We start from the raw sequence: 20,865 nt of genomic DNA on the forward strand, positions 1-20,865 counted from the left end.
GCCATGCCCAGCAGGCGGGTGTCCTCTCACCTTTGACCACAGAACGTCAGCCGTCATTTTCTGTTAATTTCCCAATGATTTTACTTGTTAAAAATCGTCACAGTTCAACTGCGGGGAAAGACATTCATTATGGTGCGTCTTCCCTAGAAGTCCGCTGGAAGTTTTCAAAATGAGTCTCTAGGTTCAGTGTTAAACATTAAAGATGCGTTTATTAGCATGAATAAAAGAAACTGACAAATCTGGACAAAGCCAAGCAGCTTTGTTGCAGATGTACAAACAGGACTGATTGGTATAGTAGGACACCAAAGGATGGAAATTAAACAAGTCTGCTAGCCTGAGGCTAGTAGAAAATGTGCCAAACTAGGCCGCTAGCTAAATTCTCTCATTTCAAATATCACATGGCATAGAACAATGTCACCCGGGTTATTTCAAACTGTGTTCTAATAGCCTGGCTGGCCAGTCCCAACAATCCTTATAATCCATCTTAGTATACCCCTGAAAAATGTCACATTGTTGAGCCTGACTATTCTTTCATTCCTTCCCTTCAGGCATATCTCAGTACATTGAGGGCTTTTCTTCTCCTTTCGGATTAGTGACTTTTTCCAGGTTCTTGCTGATGATGTCATACAGTTCCGCCTGTAGCACACAAACACAGATAGAAACATTGAAGTAAGTGCTCTTGCATCTTTTATAGTACACTGGAGCTTATCTTTGGGGTTGGAGGTTTATAGCTGGACCTAAAGCAAACCAAGTTGTGGGACGTAGTTTCATCTTGACATTAGTTCACTTTAGAGGTCTAAAAACATCCGACAAACATTAATTCATTCCTTTGACCCATTCCTCTTATAGATTAATGATGTTATTAATAATAATAGACTAGTGTTAGTAGTAGCAGTATATACACACTACTATAGTCGTGTATATGGTAGTAGCATCTTGGCTCTGTCCCAAATGAGACCCTATTCCCTATTTAGTGCACTACTTTTGACCAGAACCCATAAGGGGCACTATATAGGGAACAGGGTCACTCACATAGAAGCCACGGATGTCCAGAAGGATGACTCTGATGTCAGAGTAAACAGCCTCATCCTTCTCATGGACCAGAGAGCGGTAGTCCATCTGATAACAGGAAGAAGGAGAAGAAATATGGGGATGAGTAAGAGAAGGGCATGTGTCAGACAATGGGTCAGTTGAATACAAAATTGGGTAGTGTCTACAAATGCCAATTCTCACCACATGAGTTAACTTGGAGGCTTTAGCCACTGCATCACCCCTCTCTGAAAAGTACCTGAAGGACCAAAAGTTATTGTGAAATGTATATCTATTTTGTCAAAGGTTGTCGTCAAATTTAGGATCAATGTATGATAACCTCAACTGCTCTAAGTTACTTGAACGTATGACGAGCTATCATACTTGTTAATGTTGGTGTGGAAGCCGTCCACTTTGGTCTTCACTGCAGCTATTCTTTCCAAGATTTTCTCCTGGAAGTAACACATGGAAATGTCGATTTTAATGAAACATCAGGAGAATACAATTCCATCTGTACCAGTTTAATGTTTTTCATGAACGACCACGACCTTAAACATGTGTGTTGACCATTTACCTGGATTGCAACGCCAAAGTCATTCCCATCCTCTATTTTGGGGATGAGATGCTGAATCCAGCAGGACACCTAAGAACAAACATCAATGACTGCTACAGTAAATTTAAATCTTCACCAGCCTATATCAGAGTGTTGCATCTCATTTGACCAGAAGAGGTCACTGTTGCTTTATTTTTCATATTCTTACTGTAATGGCCTCAGTGCTCGGACATCTGTCTAATTCTTACTGTAATGGCGGTCTTCCGCAGTTCTAGGATCTCGGTATGATTCTCACTGTAATGGTCTCCCTTAGTGGTAGGATCTCTATAGTTCTTACTGTAATGATTGTCTCCCTCAGTGCTAGGATCTCTGGTTTGACTCTGTCAAGTAGCTTCACAATCTTCTCATTCCCTTTGATGAAGCCACATTTTGGAGCTGAAAGAGACCAAGGGAAAACAACACCAACTGGTAAGTTGCCACCACCTGCATCCACATAAAATACATTTATGGAAAATAATAAAATACCCACTACTTGGAATTATTTTAGAAGCCTATTTTAAAAAGAACTGGTTTTGAGCTAAGGAATGGCAACTACCACTCCTAAATGAAGGCCATGACTTGAACCACTGTCTCTTACCCTTCTTCTTCTTCTTTTCATCATCATCATTCTTGTCAGTCTCCATTTCCTGGAGGGAGAATAAATTAGTCAATCTGTAGCCTACCATGTGAAATATACAGTGCATTCAGAAAGTATTCAGACCCCTTCACTTTCTCCACATTTTGTTACATTACAGCTTTATTCTAAAACGTATTAAATCAAATCATTAGTTTACACACAATACCCCATAATGACAAAAAAAAAAAAAAAAAAACAGGTTTAGATATTGGCAAATGCATAAAAAGAAAACGGTACCTCATTTACATAAGAATTCAGACATAAGCATTCAGCACATATTGCACTTTTACTTTCACTTTGTTTTTGCATTATTTAAACCAAATTGAACATGTTCCATTATTTATTTGAGACTAAATTGATTTCATTGATTTATTAAGTAAAAATGTGTGTTCAATCAGCATTGTTGTAATTGTCATTATTACAAATATATATAAAAATCGTCAGATTAATCGGCATCTGCTTTTTTTGGTCCTCCAATAAATCAGTATCGGCGTTGAAAAATCATAATCGGTCGACCTCTAATCCAGAGCATCCCAAACAGGTTCAATGGGTGACATGTCTGAGTATGCAGGCCATGGATAAACTGGGACATTTTCAGCTTCCAGGAATTGTGTACAGATCCTTGCGACATAGGGCAGTGCATTACCATGCTGAAACATGAGGCGATGGCGGTGGATGAATGGCACGACAATGGGCCTCAGGAACTTGTCACAGTATCTCTGTGCATTCAAATTGCCATTGATAAAATGCAATTGTGTTCGTTGTCCGTAGCTTATGCCTACCAATACCATAACCCCACCATGGGGCACTCTGTTCACAATGTTGACATCAGAAACCCCCTCCCCCACACAACATCATATACGTGGTCTGTGGTTGTGAGGCCGGTTGAGCGTACTGCCAAATTCTCTAAAACAATGTTGAAGAGGCTTATGGTAGAGAAATTAACAGTCTATTCTCTGGCAACAGCTCTAGTGGACATTACTGCAGTCAACATATAATTTGCACACTAACTTGAAACATCTGTGGCATTGTGTTGTGTGACAAAACTGCACATTTTAGAGAGGTCTTGTATTGACCCCGGCACAAGGTGCAACCGTGTAATGATTGTGCTGTTTAATCAGCTTCTTGATATGCCACACATGTCAGGTAGATGGATTATCTTGACAAAGGAGAAATGCTCACTAACAGGGATGGGGGAAAAATATATTTAAAAAAGTGCACAATTTGAGATAAGCTTTTCATGCGCATGGAACATTTCTGGGATCTTTATTTCAGCTCATGAAACATGTGACCAACACTTGTTGCGTTTATATATTTTTGTTCGGGGTATATGGTATATGGTATGTGTCCCAAATAGCACCCAGTTGCCTATATAGTGCGCTACTTTTGAACAGAGCCCTGTGGGTAGCCCAATGGGCCCTAGTCAAAAGAAGTTCACTAAATAGTAAATAGGGTGCCATTTGATAGCAGATTTTGTATTTGGTTAGAAGAGCATGATAGCCAGTCACCTCATCCTCTGGAGTAGGAGGGTCTGGTATAGGGATGTCTAGAGGAGCATGGAGAGTAGACAGGTCTGTGATGCTGAGATCCTCCTCCTGGGAGAGAAATGGAAAGGAGAGTGGGATGGAGGAAGAGCGGGAGGGATAAAGGAGAAGAGGAGTGGGAGGGAATTGGAGAGATAGATGAGAGGAAAGTAGGTAGAGCCGGTTGGACAAGATATGGATGAAAAGGTTGGTTAATTTCACAATGTGGGAACAGACAGTGATACATGGGATGTGAACTAACCAATGAGGCCTACCTTCAGCAGGTTGTCCAGTTGGGTGATCTTCAATGGGATGTAGTTTGAAAACAGATCCTCTGCCTAAAAAAAACAGAAATAGGTAAGAACTAACTACAACATTATGCCACAATGGCATGCCCCTTTCTACTTCAAATGGTAATGCAATTGCACCAGCAGACATCTGTTAACACAATAAGGCAAACACATACTAACCTGTTGATACAGAGACTGGCGGAAGTTCTCCACCTAAGGCGAAGGGATGAAAAGAAGATACTGTGGCTGCGTTTCAAACTCATAAAAGACACCCTCGTCCACTTACCCTCGCCTTATTCCCTTGGGGGAATGCCCGCAGCAATATTTGTCGTTGGCCCAAATTATTAGCCAAGCAAGGGTAGTTTGCAACCTAAGCCCCACAGCCCTTGTTTTTTTAATGGAGTTTGCGAGTGTACAATTATGTTCACGTCCATGCCTGAAACGCCCCATAATTCAATTTGCGACGATTGTACATCTGCTAAGAGTCTGCCAAAACTTAAAACCTCAATGGTAATATAGAGTCAACATACAAGTGTAAGTAAAAACAAATGTAAATAAGTTATTTTTAAATAGTGCTACTAATACAAAGCACGTCTTATAAAAGTAATGATGTTTTTGTTTGGTTATTTTCTTTCTTCAGAAGTTCCAGCTAGGCAGGCTAACGTTAGTTAGCTAATGAATTTGCTAGCTATCATACAGTAGGCGAATATTATTGAATTATATAGTTAATAAGTAGACATGCAATCATAATTGACGGTAGCGCATATAATGCACACACAAGCTACCGGTGGCTGAAAACACAATCATCTCGGATGAACGAGTGACGACTTTCCGGGCAACGGCGGTCCATTTAAAAATCATTCCTTCCTACCTTGCCCTGGAAGTGTATATTCGTCAGACGTCATAACACGTCATTAGAATTGTCTACTTAATTTGAGGTCTGAGGGTGTGTCTTAAGTGTTTGGCAAGCAGCCGTTGTCTATGTGGTGCATAATGTGGAAATAGGTGCACTAAACTCATACTATAAAATAACTTAAACTCACAAGCACATTAGGATCAGTGTATCATAATTGTGTAATATTGTAAACTACCTTTACACACCTAAACTCTGGTGGTGTTAGGTCAGGCTGCAAAAAAAGATAGCCTGGAACGCCCCCTCAATCAAGTAAACCACTGAAACCGTTCTTACCCGTTTTGTTTTGCTTTCGCTTTTGCATGAGTAATGGCTGTCTGGCAGAGTGACTAGGGAATTTTCCAACTAACAACGGCTGAACGTAACAGAACAAAATGTAACAAGTTGTTTGTTTTTCAGGCCATATCGCAAGACAAAAAGTGTAGTTATAACATATAGGTATTCTTATGCAACCATTCGCGCACAGTTAAATGGTAACATTATGTAAGAAAAAACATTTAGCCCAATTAACGCTAGCGATGTTTCTTGGTCCATTGACGTGATTTAGGCTACATATAGCTTCGATGCAACCAAGAGAGTTGCACCGAAGCTAAACTAATGTAGCTAACGTTAGCTAGCTACATCGTGGAGATGCCAAAAAACAACGGCTAAATTAACGCTTAACACTTAATAACAACATATGCATTAGTTAGTGCTTACCTTCACTGCGTTTACAGCTTTTATTTTCAGTACAGATGATCTCGACATTTTGAGAACGGTTTAGTGAAAATATTATCAAGTAAAAGGCCCGTCGTTGTAAGTCTATTTCCTCAAAGTAGCCTACTTTCGTTTTCATAGGATTACATTCGAAAACCACCTGATCAAGCCACACCCACTGAATTAAATTTTCAACCAAATATATAGTCGCTTGATATTTTGCACATTTGTTTGCTATTGAATTAAATGGCCATTTCAGATACAGTTGCTTGCTCACAAACTCATTATTGGAGACGACCAAGACCAAAACTCCCCATACAAAACATCTTTACTGTGGACATTTTAATTGTGTGAACCCACAATAATTGTGTATATAACACATTTGTTGGCATTGGCATAATTATATTACATTTACATGGAAGTTGGCTTTGATTAAAGTTTCATCACAAACGCATTGATGATCATTGACCAATAGAGGGCGGCACACATCAAGGTTTATATTTCCCCGTGATGGATGTCTTCACTTTACTGTTGGACTACCCTTCACTGCATAGCAGCTTATCCTTGTGTACGTTTTATACATATGCATACAAATATAGCCTATGATAATGGCATACACATACCATTGCTTGTCAAACTTGGTATTTAGTATTTTATTAGGATCCAAATAGGAAAGCTTGACTAACCAGGAGGACATGTCTAAAAACCTTTCCTCACTATATTTATAATAATGTCTTCATTTGGAGGTATTCTACCTGCATATACTCTAGTCTAAATAGTCAGACATTCTGAATCAATTTTCTTCTCACCCAATGAGTAGGCCAAATTAATGTTCAGATCAAGACCCTGGGACTTAATACCTCCCTCTGCAACTGGATCCTGGACTTCCTGACGGGCCGCCCACCAGGTGGTAAGGGTAGGTAACAACGCATCCTCCATGCTGATCTTTAACACGGGGGACCCTCAGGGGTGCGTGCTCCTCAACGTGACCAAGACAAAGGCGATGATTGTGGACTACAGAAAAATGAGGACCGAGCACGCCTTCATTCTCACCAACGGGCCTGTAGTGGAGCAGGTTGAGAGCTTCAAGCTCCTTGGTGTCCACATCACCAACAAACTAACATGGTCCAAGCACACCAAGACAGTCGTTAACAGGGCACGACAAAACCTCTTCCCCATCAGGAGACTGAAAAGCATTGTTGGTAAGGCTTGTGAGTAAGCAATTCACTGTAAGGTTGTGACAAATAAAATTGGGACAAATAAAATTGGATTTGATCAAAATTTACTAGGACTCTGGCCAAAAGTAGTGCACTATAAAGGGAATATGGTGCTATTTGGGGGAAAAACAGTGGAAAATGGATCTAATTTAATTATCACATTACATCTTTGATTACGGTTAATCCTTATTAAACCATTAGCTTGGGTTGTGAAAATGACTCCCTCAAAATCCTCTTTAAAAGGATTAGTCCTTCAACACACCCAGTGAACTAAAACAGGTAAATGTGGGCGTTAATGATTCCTCTTAAACAGGTGCCCAAGGGCTCTCTCCATCTGATTAGTAATGTACACAATACCAAGGTTCTGGTACAGTGCTCTTCAAGTTACCGTTCTGGCCAGACTGGTGCAACATCAAATACTCCTACTCTAAAAAACTTGACACATACGGCCCCTGGTCTCTCCACTGTTGTGGCCTACTGTAATGACCAGACAATAGGTGTTATATGAGGTGAATGAATGCAAAAGCTGCAGGATAATTATGCAATAAGGCATGAGGGGGGTGTGGTATATGGCCAATATACCACGTCTAAGGGCTGTTCACAACACAATGCGGAGTGCCTGGATACTGCCCTTAGATGTGGTATATTGGCCATATACCACACCCCAGAGGTGCCTTTTTTTGCTATTATAAACTGGTTACCAACTTAATTAAATGTTTTGTAATACCCGTGGTATAGCATTCAGGGTTGGAACCACACAGTTTATAATGGCATTAGACTCTGTCCAGTAGTCCACTGACTGACAATACCATTTCCACTTGTCAGGGCACAGCTGGAGAAGGTTATAGGGGGGAAATCCTTGAAACAAGTGGAGAAAACTGCACAGAACTGATCCTGATGAAGGATATTTGTGAATGACCTATGCCCCGTAAAGACCAAAAAAGTTTAAGGGAGAGAAATCACACGAGATACTTATTTCCCTCATTAAAATGCATATCAATTTATAACATTTTTGAAATGCGTTTGTCTGGATTCTTGTTGTTATTCTGTCTCTCACGGTTCAAATAAACCTACCAGTAAAATTATAGACTGATCATTTCTTTGTCAGTGGGCAAACGTACAAAATCAGCAGGGATTCAAATACTTTTTTCCCTCACTGTAACAGCACGATTTGCCAAGGTAGGATACTCTAAGGGCAGCCCAATCCAGAAATCTGGCAGTGGCTTCTGATTAAATTGCATTTTTACAGAACCGCTTGTTGCAATTTCTATTAGGTTCTCTTGTTCAGATATCGATAAGTGGACTGGAGGCAAGGCATTAAAAGGATAACAAATCCAGTTGTTTGTGTCATCCATTTTGGGAAAGTACCTGCGTAATTGCGCACCCAACTAACTCAGGTGCTTCGCTATATCACATTTGGCATTGTCCATAAGCTTGAGTTCATTTGCACACAAAAAAATCATACCATGATGGAAAGACCTGTGTGTTGTCCTTGGTAATGCAGACAGAGAAGAGCTCCAACTTCTTAATCATAGCCTCAATGAGAAAAAACATCACCCAGATAGGCCAGTCGTGTGAGAAACTCGTCATCATGCAAGCAGTCAGACAAGTGAAAATTATTGTCAGCAAAGAAAACTTTAAGCTTTTCTCTCAATTTAAAAAAGTGTCAATAATTTGCCCCTTGATAACCAGCGCACTTCTGTATGTTGTAAAAGCTTTACATGGTCGCTGCCCATATCATTGCATAGTGCAGAAAATACACAAGTTTAGGGGCCTTGCTTTAACAAAGTTAACCATTTTCACTGTAGTGTCCAAAACATCTTTCAAGCTGTCAGGCATTCCCTTGGCAGCAAGAGCCACTCGGTGGATGCTGCAGTGTACCCAAGTGGCTTCGGGAGCAACTGCTTGCACACGTTACCACTCCACTATGTTTCCCTGTCATGGCTTTGCGCCATCAGTACAGATACCAACATGAGCAGCAGCTACGTTTGGCTACATACCGACCATTAGTGAAATTCCCGCGAGAGAGTAACGGTTAATGTGATTGGATGTTAATTATTTGACAAGGCTACCTGTATTTGACACTGTTTGTTATTTCGCTGAACACTAGATGGTTTAATTTTATTTTTGGCAGTGAATTGGGGCTACTCAGTCGAGAAAAAAACCTCACCAAAATGCATAGCCCCATTGGAAAATATAAGTGGACTGTCTGAAAATGTGAAGATTTTTTATTTGCCGTACCCCGATTATAATTTTTTTTATGTGAATCACATTTTTATTTGGCGTACCCCGACGGCATTGCGCGTACCCCACATTTTGGGAGTACCTGGGCTACAGCATTCTGCAGTAGTGTGTTGTTGTTGTTGTAATGATATCTGTCCTTACCTCACATTGGCTGTGTCCCAGGTGGCGCCCTGTTTCCTTTGTGGTGCACTGCTTTCACGAAAGTTTAGCAACCCTAACTGTAACCCCTAGCCTAGCTAGTGTTAGCAATCTAGCTAACTTTAGCCACAACAAATTGGAATTCGTAACATGTCATACATATTGCAAGTTTGTAACATATTGTAACAATTGTAATTCGTAACATATGATACGTTAAAAATTACAATTCGTATGATATGAAATGGATGATGGACATCCACAAATTAATACCACACCAAACGTAATATATCACACTAATTTGAGTGTCCTGGATATTCGTTTACTACGTTGCTTCTATCCCTTGCAGTCACCTCACACATCACCTTGATCTTCAGTCAGTGTTATAAATGGATAACACTGACTTCAGAGGTGTGAATTCTTCTCTTTTCTGGTGATGATGAACTTTTCATATACTAAATATTCTCACAAGTTTCTTGTCAAAACGGTCCACTAATCTGAAGTTTAGCATGATACTGTACTTTAGTGAATGCCAAATGAATAGTAGACTGCCAAACTGGCAACAAAAACAACAAAAATATATTCCCAATCAATATTAATTTAGCGATTTCCTAAATGTAGGGCTATGTTTGTTTCTAGTCAGTTGTGGTATAGATTGTATTCCTTCCCACAACTTAATAGCCCAGTATGTAAATATCTGATAAGGACCACCGTTTCATTATTGATGAAAGAAATGTACTTACTATGACTGTGTGATATGTGATTGTCTAAACCTATATCTTAAAATTAACGCACTCTGTGGCAATTATGGCATGTAAATCTTGGTAGGGCAAAGAAAAACAAAAGAATAGGGGGAGGGGGGGTGCATGCCAGCAAAGCCACTATACAACACAACACTAAACAATACATTAATTCCACTATAACGGTGACAAACGGTGCCCAAGAACTGTTAGGGTCTACATAAAGCTGTCCCAACAGCAGAGCCCCAACAGCAGTCCCAACACCTTACCACTGTTACACCTGGCTATCAGTGGAGCCTTGTCTGGCAGTTCATTCAGCCTCATTTATTGCCTAATAAAAAAAACATAGGTGATATGGCTGACTTGCTTAAACAAATGTGGTTTCTAATGACAATTGAGATGTAGAAACTATGGCATAAGGGTGACAAGCAGATAAGAGGTAATACTTAATTTAAATTAAGACATTAATGAGCGAGCTAGGACGGACGTAGTAAATGTAACTATTTGTTCAGCACTTTTGAAATGTACAGTGACAGAATTCAGAACATGGGCTGTTCTTACAGTGTTCTCCCTGTACACCATGTCAGAACCGTAGGATAAATAAAGGGGGCATATAAGCTAACAATTAAAGCTCTTACAATATTCAATAATTACAGTTCTCAAAACAGGTTATAGGCTACATGCGCACCACCAAGTCAGAACAGTAGGCAAAATTAAGAGGGGGGGGCTCCCGGGTGGCGCAGTGGTCTAGGGCACTGCATCGCAGCGCTAGCTGTGAGACTCTGGCTCGCGCCCAGGCAATGCCGCAGCTGGCCGCGACCGGGAGGTCCGTGGGGCAACGCACAATTGGCCTAGCGTTGTCCGGGTTAGGGAGGGTGTGGCTGGTAGGGACTTCCTTGTCTCATTGCGCATTAGCGACCCCTGTGGTGGGTCACGTGCAGTGCACGCTAACCAGGTCGCCAGGTGCATGGTGTTTCCTCCGACACATTGGGTTGAATGCGCGCTGTGTTACGAAGTGTTAAGAAGCAGTGCGGCTTGGTTGGGTTGTGTTTCGGAGGACGCATGGCTTTAGACCTTCATCTCTCCCGAGCCCGTACGGGAGTTGTAGTGATGAAACAAGATAGTAGCTACTAACAATTGGATACCATGAAATTGGGGAGAAAAGGGGGTAAAAAAAATAAATAATTGAGGGGTGAGGCATGGGCAGCCACTAACAGCTACATGGGCTACTACACAACATACACTTAGCATTACTTTCTTAGCTACAGTATACATATTTCCCTGGCACATTACATCATTTATGAAGCAGCATATAATACATTTTTGTTGTGCTGTGCTGTGCTCATCAAACTTTGTCATCCAAGTCTGGCATTCTCTGGATTTATGGTGCTTTCAAGACAACTTGGAACTTGGGGAAAAAAACAAGATTGAATCATGATGACGTCAGTGAACTTCAGGTCGTAGCTCTAGAAAGAGGCTCGAGTTCCCGACTTACAATTCCGAGTTGGATGACCGTTCAAAATGTATTTTGCCAGTCGGAGCTAGTTTTTTCCCGAGTTCCCAGTTGTCTTGAACTCACTGACATCAGATATCCCAGTTCCCGAGTTAATAGTTGTTTTGAGTGCAGCTGAAATCATGCTGGATTGACAGTATGGCCAATGTGGAATGTTTATCATTTTAGTTTGGAAAAGAGACCCTTAAACTCAGAAATGGGACCACACACCCACTCCGCTGGATAGCAGGCTAGTGATTGCTTTGCAATGCTTGCAGTTAGCCACTGATTCCTTCCAAACCATTCATTGTTGAATTTACGATTTTCAACTTGTTGTGTAATGTTTTTGTCCAAGGGCCAATGAGCACCAATATGTTTAATCTATAATTTCTCTTCATTATTTCTCTTCTTATGACAAGGAATAAAAAATATTTGCCAGTAGATTGTCGACTTGATTCATGATGATGACTGCTAGTTAAGATTTTGAAAGTATGATGCTGACAGTCCAATCAAAGCTTCTGTAGCTATAACGTGGTTTGACGTCATTTTATCTGTGGCCAATGATCTTGAGCCTTCTTGGATGGGCACTTCTAATGTAACTCTATGGCAGCACCCAATGGGCTTGAATTTTCGAGCTGTACCCTTAGATTTGGCAGTGATGTAGTGTCCCCATGAGCGACAGAACACTGAGCCAATCACGGTGCAACTAGAGAACATTACTAACCCCTACGCTCCTTATTTTCCGCTGGCTGCCCTACCACCACAGAAAGCACTGAGCTAGGCTGAAACACCTGCATTTTGGAGCTGTCTTACTCAAGTAAGCAAAAGAGACCATGTTTGTATGGAGGCTTAATTAACTCAATGATTTTTAATTTAAATGTTTTACTGTTTGCAAACTGATATGTGACACATAGTACTATCAAAATAACATGCAAAACAGGCAACCCTCCCCCCAATTTTTATATATATATATATATATTTAGCTAAAAATGTGGGGTTTAAAACAGGTGGGGCTCTGCCCTGAATGACAGATGGCCAGAAGGCCACTCTGGATAAGAGCATTTGCTAAATTACTAAAGTACATTTATTAAAAATGTATAATAATAACTACTATCTCACATTAAATGTAGCTTTTGCATTAGGCTAATACATAACATCTAAACCCCAGATAGCAGGCCTATAAATAGTGAGAAACTCCAAAACAGTATGTCTGGGTTAGTGTTATACCTCTACCATGCCTCCCATGAACATTTCCCCTCCATACTGTTAGTCTGAAGGTAGCAGGCAGCGTTGTTTCCAAAAGGACACCTTAATCCCTATTTAGTGCACTATGGGTCCTGGTCATAAGTAGTGCACTGTGTAGGGAATAGAGTGCCATTAGGGACATGTCATTGGGGACATAACCTGGGTCTCCTGGCGGCCATTCCCAGGGTTGGTTTCCTGTCCTCTCCGTGGTGGTGGTTGGGTGGAAGCATAGAGATAAATAGAGGACTCTAGTGCACAAAAGCTTATTTTATCAGCACAATTGAGGACTTTCACCATTTTGAATTAGTCAACTGGATGGGACTTTCTATGTGTTAAGGAAGGATGGGGGGGGGGGGGGGGGGGGGTGTCAGCCAATTAGTTATACTTGTGAGAAAACATTCCACTTTGCAGCAAATCACCTACCTTGGCTTCATACCATTTCAAACAACACACTCCAGGTGGTAGTATGCACCCTTTCAGTTTGTTTACAATCCCATAGAAATTGTAGAAGAAGAAAATGTACTATTTTAAAATGGAGTTGGCACTGCCACTGCTCATAGACTCCATAATACGACATATACACTGTTACGTCGTCTAACTATCTCTATGGGTGGAAGAGCGAGAATGAGTTGGGAGGCTGGAAACTGGGATGAAGGTCTAAACAGGAGTCAAGTAGTTTGACTGATGTCCAGAGGCGTACCGCTGTTGTGTTTCACAGCTTTCCTTTCTCTCAGCCAGGCAGGCGTGTGAAACTAAGCGAGGGTCTCCGCATTTGATCGTGAAATTTAAGCGTTTATAGCGGCGAAGTTGTCAAATTGATTTTTTTGTTTTGGTTGTTTCGTACAGTGTGTTATAAAGGGACTTTTATTCATTGGACTGAGTGCGTTTGCACTGCAGTGAGTGAGTGAATGGAGATTCACCTCCACTTTTAAACCATGTTGCAAACTTTTTTCCGGCAACAATTGAATTAAACTTTTTAATATCAAACGTTCCACAGACAATATATCGCCTTCATGAATTGCGTTATCACCATGACTGATGAAAGCAAAGGAGAACACGGGAAAGGCGAAAGCGGGAAAGATTTGGAGAAACAGCTACGTCTGAGAGTGTGTGTTTTGAACGAACTTCTGAAGACTGAACGGGATTATGTCGGGACACTCGAGTTCCTTTCAGTGAGTTCATAACGTTGTATTATTTAATGAAGTAGCCTATTTAATAATATCTCCCAGATATATTCGCTTGCTGCAGGAAATCTCACAGGTTCAGACAACAAAAGTGCCTATTTATTATGCAAGGGGTATAGGAGTCCTCAAACTCCCAAACAGCAGAACTCATGCGGTTCACCTCAAAACCAGAGTCGTGCATTGCCTGTCAATCTCATTGATGGTGAAACTCAAACTATCATTTTGTCAATCTCAGAGTAAACCACTGTTTCATTATCTAGCTCAGTTGAGGGTTTACCAGCAGAAAATCCGCATATGTCTCTTTCCTGCAGAGTTTGTCGCCGAGGCCTCTTCTCAAAGGAGATTACCTTTTCAGATTAAGTGTGAGAAATTAGGAAAGCAGCAACTTTAACGGGATAAAGGAAGGCATTCTTCTCTGTGACTTTCTGAGACCAGTGTGACTGTTTAATCCTATTCTCAGATTCTTTCAATAATACAACTTTATAATCGTTTTTTTGCTACTTAAAAGACAAGGCTTCCTTTATTGTAACAAGACTCCACTGAGAGATTTAGATGCAGGCCTATTTTTCTGATATCTAAGTGTCTACAAATAATACACAGTTAAATATTAACCTGCTAGAACTATAAGTTTCCCTGGGACTTTGCAAGTTTCATGCAATGTGAATGTGGCTTGAACACAGTGTCTGGGTGATCAATCGAACTTGGAAGATGATTATATTGTGATTCTCATACCAGCCATAAAAGTGGTCTGAAAACCACCACAGCAAATACCTGGGAGTTGAGTTCTTTGCCAAAAGCTGAACCAATACACACACAAAAACAGGTGCCAACAGAGACACAGGTGGACCTAAAATCAAAACCACCCGTACTGGCACACAGCTGTTCTCTTGCACACCACTGTGTGTGTGTGTGTGTGTGTGTCTGGAGTGGACTCCCCGATGCTGCCTGGCCTGAACGGTAATGCAGGACTTGGCTGGGCCATAAGAATGACATTCTGTCAGCTTAATGGCGTTACTAAGAAAACAGCCAGGCTCAAAGGCAGGAAGGACGGAAAGCCACTGCTGTTTAAAAATGCACACTGGGTCCTGGATGCCCGTCTATGCGTGCGAGGCAACTTGAGAAAGCTGTTAGCATATTTTCTAAATGTAAATGAATTGTCTGTAGAGTTATTTATGTCTCACTTTGTTAGACAATGTTTGGCTAGACACGTTAATGACAGTGAATGTGACTTAATACATAAGCAAGGTCCCAGAGTTTTTCTAAGGAGATCCGAACAGGAAAACTCTGGGCCTTTTCATAAATTGTGATTATGACTGTGTTATTAAGTCTGCATACATGTGAAGGAAGCGTTTGAACCTGTCATTTACAACCCGGGAGGTAACCACTGGTCAGACTCAGGACTTGGGCCATATGTATCAAGTGTCTCAGAGTAGGAGTGTTGATTCAGAATCAGTTTTGCATTTAAGATCACAATGAATACGATTACATGGACACTAACAGGGACCTGATGCTAGATCAGCACTCCTACACTGAGACACTTGATACATACGGCTCCAGATCTAGACGGTGTCTGTGTATCCTGACCAACATGGCTCCCCCCCCACATTACTTTCCCAAGACTTTGCTTTCCCTGTATGGTGGGGGTGGGGGCTGGAGGCACTGTGTTGTGTGTCATTAAGAAGGTTATTTCCCAGACCACATGTTCTGTATGTAGACATTCCTCTTCCTCTATGCCTTCTTCTCTCCCTCCTTCAATCCCTTCCTTCTTTCTCTCCCTCCCTCCATCCCTCTGCTCCACAGATGGCTCCAATGGACTGGAGGGAGAGAAAGAGAGGGGGATGTTGGGAGGGAAGGAGAGCGAGGGATCTAGGGAGAAATGGGGGGTATAGGAGAGAGGGAGGGAGGGAAGAGGGAGACGAACTAGGAATGACTTTTAGCTTGATACAGAGCAATCCTTCTGGAATAGTCTCTTCCTAGAAAACATCCCACCATCATTCCATAATTGGGTTGAGATAGAATGGAATGGATAGAGGCAATGGTTATTTCTCAAATAGCACCCCATTCCCTACATAGTGCACACGTTTTGGTCAGAAGTAGCACACTAAGTAGGGAATAGGGTGCCATATGGGAATCACAAATAGCATGGGAGTGTCCTCTCTCTGTCCTGTGTTTTTGGGAATGCAACCCCTGCCTCCGCCCCCCCTATGGTGCTGTGACTGGGATTCATTCAAGGATCTGGCTCTAAAGCACTGGCAGGAAATCAAACATTTGTTTATTTATGTGTCAGTGTTATCGATAGTGATACTTCTATCTATGCTATTTTCCCAAGTAGTTATGACATTTTTCATATATATTTCCTTTAAGCAGCCTCGCATTTGCTCAGCCAAACTACTGTAGCTTTACAGTTCAGTGGTAAACAAGTAACATTTTGCCATCTCCAAGGCCTGAATATGTTCAAGCTGAGAGGTTCATATGATGTTGATGAAAGGTAAGGTGCCCTCTCTGAGACATGGGGAGGGAGGGAGAAAGAGATGAGCCTACTTCTCCTCGTCGCTCTTATCATGTGTGTGTGGGGGGGTGTCATCATCTGGGGGTGAAATAACACCCCTGGGGCTGGGAAGAGAGAGAGAGCCCTGACTGATCATTTTCATCTGATGCTCTTCATTAGAAACACACATACTTCATCCAAGCATCTGATCCTTGAGGTCCTCAACTTTGCAGTAACAGTGAACAATCCATGTTCTCGTCACGTGGCTTTGAGAAAGAACTGAAGTTCACCAGCCACACACCTTTTTGCACCGCAGGAAATCTGAGAGGAACTTTCACATGAAGGGTCTGGTATTATCTGTATTATCGATGTCTAACATCCAAATATCCATCTCTTACTCAACACAGGCCAGGGGTTATGCACCCTGGTCAAAAGTAGCTGACTATAGGGAATAGGCTGCCATTTGGGAAGCACTGGCAGACAGTTTCAGACTCTGGTCCAAGAGGGCATGTGTGACTGTTTTGGGGGTCGCGGTCTGACCCCGGAGGGATGAGCAAGGAGGATCTGCCAGGGGGGAAAGGGGTATGAGGGGGCAAAGGGGAAGACATTACCAGGAGGGTGCAGGGGGGGGGATGGGGTTAGGTTAGTGACGTGGATGCCTAGGCTTGGTGCCTGTTCTTGTAAACCATATTTCCTGGTAGAGGCAGGAATTCCTGAGAGGTTAAGAATTGCAGGGGAACAATGAAAACACCGTCCGGCCAGTAGCTAGCTGCCTGCTGGAGTTCAGCTCAGAGGAAACTAAAGGCTTCTCGCTACTGCATTCCAAATGGCACCCTATCCCCTCCATATTGCACTACTTTTAACCAGAGCCCTAAATAGGGGAATTGGGTGCCATTTGGGACTCGGACCACTGCCTAACTACTGAACCCTAACACGACCTGCCTGGCTTCACAATACAATAAACCACAGTACACTATCTACAGCTGGGGCCTGGGGCAGTGGAAAACGACATGGGAGACTTTTTAATGTTGTCCCCCGGTCCTCTTGAGAGAGGTTTCTCAAATGAGCAGGGCCCACAGGGAATAGGGCGCCATTAGTGGCACAGCCCATGTTTATTATGGACAACTGAGGGACAAGAAAATGACATGGTCTTTCAAAAAAAATATCTGGTTGAAGGAAACAAGGGATGGATGAAAAGGTAAACTGAGTGTAAACTAAACTCCTGGTGATTGCGTCCCGTGCTTCTCCTCTTGTGGCAGGTGTTTTTGTGTTACTGGGTACTCTGGAGGCCTGGCTGTGACCGTGGCATTGTTGACAGTTTTGGTTTTGAGCGAGGGAGACAATGAAACCCACTCTGTTGCACGATAAGCACTTCAGTGAGAGGGTGTCGTGAGGGAGAGAAGGGAAGCCTTTTATGTGAGACTTCTAAGGACAGTGTCTCAAATGGCACCCTATGCCCTTTATAATGCACTTTTGACCATGGCCCATATGGCTCTGTGGAAAATAGGGTGCCATTTAGGATGCAGGCAAAGAAGCAACTCTCTGTGTAATACATTCCATTAGGCTCTGCTGTGTTAGTGGTTCCCTCTGCAACCCTCCCTCCTTTCCTCCTCCCTTGTCGCTGCGACAGCTTGTGGAACCGCAAAGAACCATAAATTGACCATCTAAATGTAATGTTTTTAAAACCTTGATAATCCCACTCGTAAAACGAGATTTGACGTGAAACTAAATGTGACTCTATAAACTCTGACTGAATCACTTTTCCATGCAGGCTTTTCAATAATTCATCTCTCTATCAATGTCTTTATTTTAGCTCTGTGTATATTTGGTCGTCCGCGGAGTACATTTCCCTTCAGTGAAAAGCCATAAAGCTAAACCTGTGGTAGTTTGATATTAATTAAAGCTTGTAAATCAGAACGTTTTTGAGCTGAGACGGGAAAACAGGGCTGATGAGGAAAACACAGACGCGGATCTCTCTCTCTCTCTCTCTCTCTCTCTCTCTCTCTCTCTCTCTCTCTCTCTCTCTCTCTCTCTCTCTCTCTCTCTCTCTCTCTCTCTCTCTCTCTCTCTCTCTCTCTCTCTCTCTCTCTCTCTCTCTCTCTCTCTCTCTCTCTCTCTCTCTCTCTCTCTCTCTCTCTCTCTCTCTCTCTCTCACAATCTGTGTTGGGTTTGTTTACCGGGCTGTCAGGCTGGTGATCTTGTTTTTGTGTGTCACACATGACCAGTGGTGAGCACGGTGTGTGTCTGTGTGCGTGTTTGGATGGGGGCTCCATCTCCTCTGGACGGACATCCAGTGACCCCAGTGTCGTGACCTCTTGTTCTCCTCTCCTTCCTGTCGGTTAATCTGAAGACTTCACTAAGTTCCTCCCCCGTTCTCCCTCCTGACCCACCAGCCCCCTGGTGTTCTGGAAACGGCAACAGACGATGTCGACATACAGTGTGTCCCTACTCAATCAAAACACATGCATGCACTCGGATAAAAACATACGCACGCGAACGTGTGCTACTGCTCAGATAGGAAAACACTCACACGTCGTGGAGAGTGCAAAGGAACGGATCAATCCTGTTTATTACCCATAGGCACACTGACTTCACACATCACGTAGCTCCTCATCACCCAGGGCCCTAAGACTGACCCCCTACCCCTCTCACCTTCTCACCCCCTGCCCCTCTTGATGAAACCTCTAACTCCCCTGCTGCTCACCCATACCCCCCCCCACCACTCTAGCTAATACTATCATCTCTCCCTCCATTCTCCCCCCCCTGCTCGTCTCTTTCCCTCTCCCGCTTTCACCTATGACCCCTCTCATCTGTAACCCTCTCACCCCTTTACTCTCACTGGACCAAACCGTAGCTAATGGATCTCTCTCTTCTCTCCACCCCGCCGTCCCACCGGCTGCATATGTTCCGTCCATTATTAATGCAACCCAAATGGCACCCTATTCCCTATATAGTGCACTATTTTAGACTAGGGCCTATAGGTCAAGTGCACTACATAGTGAAAAGGGTGCCATTTGGGACACAGCCTTTGTTGACAAGGAGAGTTGTATTTTTCCAGTGCTACTTGCAGCATCATTAAGATCTCTATCTCTCTAATCAGGCAGGCCTGACAAAAACACACACACACACACACACACACACACACACACACACACACACACACACACACACACACACACACACACACACACACACACACACACACACACACACACACACACACACACACAAACACACACACACAGGGCTGGTTCTTTTCCAGAGGATTTGTTCTCATGGAGGGGGATTTTTTTTATCCTCCCTCCCTCCCTCTATCCCTTTATCTTATTCTATCTTATCCTCAGCTCTGCCCAGAGCCTCTTCTCCCAAGGTTTAGAGCAGGCTTGTTACACACACTGTGTGTCTTTATCTGAGTGTGTGTGTGTGCACAGAGATTGTGAGAGAAAGAATAGATGTTTTTTCTCCTGTCCTCTCTTTTTTTATTCTATTGGGTCAGTGTCTCCAGTGTGTTAAAACAGCGAAAACATTGTGTGGTTCTTTTCTTTCTGTCCGTCCTCCTTCTGAGGCCCTGAAGAGTTGCAGCAGGTATCTCTGTCTGCATTCTAATCTCACACCGGCCAATGAACTGACCAACCAACCAAGGCATAAATAGACTGGTTTCATCATACCTCTGCTGGTTCAGGAGCAAGTAATCACCACCCAAGTTTATTTCCCATAGTTGTTGTGTGTGTAGTTGGCGTGTTTCCAAGTCTGTTGTGTGTATTCCGGTCCGGTTCCGGTTTTGTGTGTGTGCGCGTGCAAACTAGGGATGGGCACGGTTAATCGAATATCCGAACAAACGTTAATATTGAAATGAATTAATGTTCATTTTTGAGAAAATTTTGTAGGCCTATTTTAATAATGAACAAGCGTTGTTAAATTACATTATCCGTGAAACATTTTGACCTGCAAGGATATACCATTTGAAACTCAAATTTTAATAAACCAACTTTTGTATGTAGTTTTTATAATGGTGCATTGAGCTGACATACCGCTGGGCATTTAGCCCTCCAGGAAGTCCTATTTCCCCCACTTCAAATAGCAACCACAGGCACTCACCTAATGGAGTTTCCATAATACCTGACACAGAACAATGCAAAACACTCACCAGAAAATATTTTTTTGTTACTGAATCAGTTCTATCATTGCGAAAATCAGACTTCTCTTTCGTAGTTGCTGTTAGCCAAACTATCAAAGAAAAGCAGCAACTGTGCTGTTTACCTCTGCAATTTGCATTTGAGTCATTCTGATTGGTCGTGAGTCCATCCCTGTGTGTGTGTGTGTGTGTGTGTGTGTGTGTGTGTGTGTTTGGAACCTAACCTGAGCGCTAGATTAAAATTGTCTCTGTTGGCAGAGCTGAATGATTGCAGGGATTAACTATCTGGTAGAGCAGAGCACTGG

General features: G+C 42.4%; 2 protein-coding genes across 2 annotated transcripts in view; one reads left to right on the forward strand and one right to left on the reverse strand.

Moving 5' to 3' along the window:
• Positions 1-189: 189 nt before the first annotated feature.
• LOC135517389 (proteasome activator complex subunit 2-like) lies at positions 190-5,820 on the reverse strand. Its single transcript, XM_064941626.1, has 11 exons — positions 5,684-5,820; positions 4,252-4,284; positions 4,057-4,119; positions 3,767-3,853; positions 2,220-2,268; positions 1,920-2,017; positions 1,604-1,672; positions 1,414-1,481; positions 1,234-1,288; positions 1,033-1,119; positions 190-636 (listed from the first exon to the last, which is right to left on the reverse strand). The coding sequence occupies exons 1-11, from the start codon at positions 5,729-5,731 to the stop codon at positions 556-558; spliced, it is 738 nt and encodes a 245-aa protein (XP_064797698.1). The 5' UTR covers positions 5,732-5,820; the 3' UTR covers positions 190-555.
• Positions 5,821-13,410: 7,590 nt separating this feature from the next.
• The window catches only part of prex2 (phosphatidylinositol-3,4,5-trisphosphate-dependent Rac exchange factor 2), a 221,707-nt gene continuing 214,252 nt past the window's right edge, over positions 13,411-20,865 (forward strand). Inside the window, 1 exon segment of the mRNA XM_064941020.1 lies at positions 13,411-13,925. Coding sequence (XP_064797092.1) covers positions 13,767-13,925 — 159 coding nt within the window. The 5' untranslated portion in view covers positions 13,411-13,766.

The sequence above is a fragment of the Oncorhynchus masou genome, chromosome 28 (genome assembly GCF_036934945.1).
Source record: "Oncorhynchus masou masou isolate Uvic2021 chromosome 28, UVic_Omas_1.1, whole genome shotgun sequence".
Taxonomy (NCBI): Eukaryota; Metazoa; Chordata; class Actinopteri; order Salmoniformes; family Salmonidae; genus Oncorhynchus; species Oncorhynchus masou.

Excerpts from the sequence above, each read along its gene's own strand:
- LOC135517389 (XM_064941626.1), bottom strand. The coding sequence starts at position 5,731 with ATGTCGAGATCATCTGTACTGAAAATAAAAGCTGTAAACGCAGTGAAG. Across the intron at positions 1,289-1,413 it reads TTCCACACCAACATTAACAA|GTACTTTTCAGAGAGGGGTG; the intron begins GTATGATAGCTC and ends TTGGTCCTTCAG. Across the intron at positions 637-1,032 it reads TGGACATCCGTGGCTTCTAT|GCGGAACTGTATGACATCAT; the intron begins GTGAGTGACCCT and ends TGTGTGCTACAG.